Source organism: Trichechus manatus, unplaced genomic scaffold (assembly GCF_000243295.1).
Source record: "Trichechus manatus latirostris isolate Lorelei unplaced genomic scaffold, TriManLat1.0 scaffold00063, whole genome shotgun sequence".
Taxonomy (NCBI): Eukaryota; Metazoa; Chordata; class Mammalia; order Sirenia; family Trichechidae; genus Trichechus; species Trichechus manatus.
In genome coordinates, this window is record NW_004443999.1 from 174,461 (window position 1) to 177,303 (window position 2,843).

The following is a 2,843-nucleotide window of genomic DNA, read 5'->3' on the forward strand; positions in this document are numbered from 1 at the left end:
TTTGGGGACTTAGAGGCAACAGGTCCAGAGGTGGCAAGTGTCCAACCTGTTTATCTGACCTATTTCCAGGAAATTCTCAATTGTTAGGCACAGCACTGCAGCTGGATTCCCTGACATTTAAGTGGGCTGCGAGCAGCAAACAGGCCCACCCAAGGCCAGCCTACATGTTCTCTCCCCTCCCTGGTGCAGTGCAGAAAGGATCACAAACATCCGAGCAAGGGAGCAGTATAAAAACCATCCCAGGGATAAGTTTCCCACCTCTGTGGTGGGGTGTGGATTGCTCCTCTATTACTCCATCTGACTGTTGATTAAAAGTGCTAACTGAAACTGATTTAACACCATGCAATTACATTTAAGCTTAATTAAATGATGCTAAATTCATTTAAAATAGCCAACTTCATAGGCAGCAGATTAGTTTTATGGGCCCATATTGCCAAATTCCAGAAACAAACTGGTGTCCAAGCAATTGCATGCTGTTGCATCTCCAAGGTAACTCTGGCAGTCACGGAACACATTTTTGTGCTTTAATTAAAAATAGAAACTACCAAGCAGAAGGCACAGTGCTTATGGATAGATAGCCTTTCCAGCAGGAGGTCCATCCTATGTGCCTGAGGAATAAACCAAAATTCATTTCCGAGAGGGGGCTCCCTGTAGCAACCATGTAACGAAGCATTTCTCGAGCATACACTACGTGCCCAGCACGGGTCTAGACACTGACGGGGGACATCAGGCATGTGGGGACAGTCCCAGCTCAAGGGACTTAGAGTCCAGTTGAAGAAGCAAGGCTGGCAGTTGTATAGGGGAAAGAACATCAGCTGGGTCCTGTCTTGACTTTGCCATTAAGTTTCATTATGGCCTTTGAGAAAGAAATTTCTCTTTCTGGGCCTGAGTTTCTCCTCCCCTATAAAGTAAGAGGATTGAAAGAGATGCTTAAGGTCCATTCTGCTCAAGCAACAACAATGATGATATTAGTTAAGGACTCAATCACTATTTGCTCTGTGCTAAGGCTGTTCCATGCAATACACACAGTCCCTGACTTAAGATGGGCCTCTGTCGTAAATCAGTTCTGACATTAAGTTGAATACCTCTTTTTTTTTATTATTGCCTTTTATTATCAATATCTTTACAAATCATAACATTTGAAAATGATAACATCAGCAAATTATGTACTGCAACATTGCATGTAGTACATATTACTAACGATAAGGTGTACCAAAAATGAAAACAGACAGTCGTAAGTGCGGTTCATTGTAACTCAAATATGTTCTAAGTCAGAGACTACCTGCATTTCATTTAATCTTCATGTCAGTACTCTGAGGTAGGTAATATCATCTACACTCAGCAGGTGAGAAAATGGGCTTAGAGAAAAAGATTCAGTAACTTGCCCAAAGTCACAAATCCAGTAAGGGACAGAACCAAGATTGCGGACCAGGCAGTCTTGACTCATAGTTCTCGCTCTCAATTAGACAACCTTTAACTGGAGAACAATGTACAACTAGCCTAGACCACATACCTGTGCTCAAAATTTTCTGTGGCTTCCTGCTGTTTTTAAGAGAAAAGGCACACTTCATCATGTGGTATCCAAACCCATACCTGTCAGACATCTCCTCTCCCTTCACCACCACCTACGTACCTTCACCCCTCAGCCCCAAGCATGCTCTGATACTCCCACTTTTATTCAGTCTTTACACAAGTATCCAGTGGGCACCAATGTGGGTCAGGTACCCCATGGGGGACCATGGGTAGAACAGTGAGCACAGCAGGCATGATCCTAGAGTTTAGTGGAGGAAACAGGCAATTTATATAGCACTTTACAGCTTGCCGTACCTTCACGTGGATGCCTCACTTAATACTCTGCCTTGTACTGTTAACATCTTGACAAGGGTTTGCATTTGTCTTGTCTACCCAGTTAGATTGTAAGCTCCTTTGGGGTAGCCACCAAGTACGGTGCCCAATCCTCCTTCATATCCTTGCAGCATGAAGCTCATCCAGAGCTCGGAAAGCATTCAATGGACTGATGACATTTTGCAGAATTCCATGTACCTCTGAGTACTTGGAAAATCAACCCATCAGAAATAATTTATTGAATAGCCACTAAATTCCCTGCCTTTGTGATAGAAATTTGATGGCAGCTGATTTGAAAAGAATTTGTTCTTTTCAAAAATTATCAACAAGTGAACAGAAACCATTACTGTTAAGAATAAATAACCTATGAGTGTCTTCTGAATGTGAAGACACATTTAAGTTGTAGAAAACGGTAAGAACACAGTAAATTGTGTACATTTTATCTCCGGAGCTGGTGTGCAACTTACTGATATACTACAGGAATCACCATCGCGTTCAGACTTAATCTCCACATTTCCAAGGTGCAGGATAGAAGCAATTATCTTAAAAATGCTTATCTGATGGGATTCTCTCACTCCTGAAAAAAGAAGAATGAATGACATTCAATACCCTCGGTAGGATAGAAAGGGCATTTTACCCTTTTTAAGGACTTCTTAAAAAATAAGGTTTGATTTTCCTTTCTGGGCCAGTGATTCCTAAAGTGATCCAGGCTCCTTACCAAGTAATTACCACTCACAGCAACAGCTCAGAGGGCAAAGGTGCTCCCTGGACTAAAAGGGAAACATTCTCACTTTGATCAAACCAGATGGGTCATGCTACCATTTTAACTTCTCGAAGAGCAAAGGAGAGGCAGCAATCATGCAGACTCATTTTGAACTTCATTTCAACCGAACACTTTATGGATGTTTTTATGGGTTTAATAAGAATGGTCATTTATCTGCAGTTGTTTTCCTCCCAACATAATATCCTGCAAACATCTGTGACACACATTCAAAGTG

At 41.9% G+C, this 2,843-nt stretch overlaps 1 protein-coding gene across 1 annotated transcript in view; it reads right to left on the reverse strand.

Moving 5' to 3' along the window:
• The window catches only part of MYO5B (myosin VB), a gene marked incomplete at its 3' end in the record, with an annotated part of 218,200 nt that overhangs the window by 138,477 nt on the left and 76,880 nt on the right, over positions 1-2,843 (reverse strand). The window contains exon 8 of the mRNA XM_023733930.1: positions 2,313-2,422. Coding sequence (XP_023589698.1) covers positions 2,313-2,422 — 110 coding nt within the window. The remainder of the gene's footprint in view (positions 1-2,312; positions 2,423-2,843) is intronic.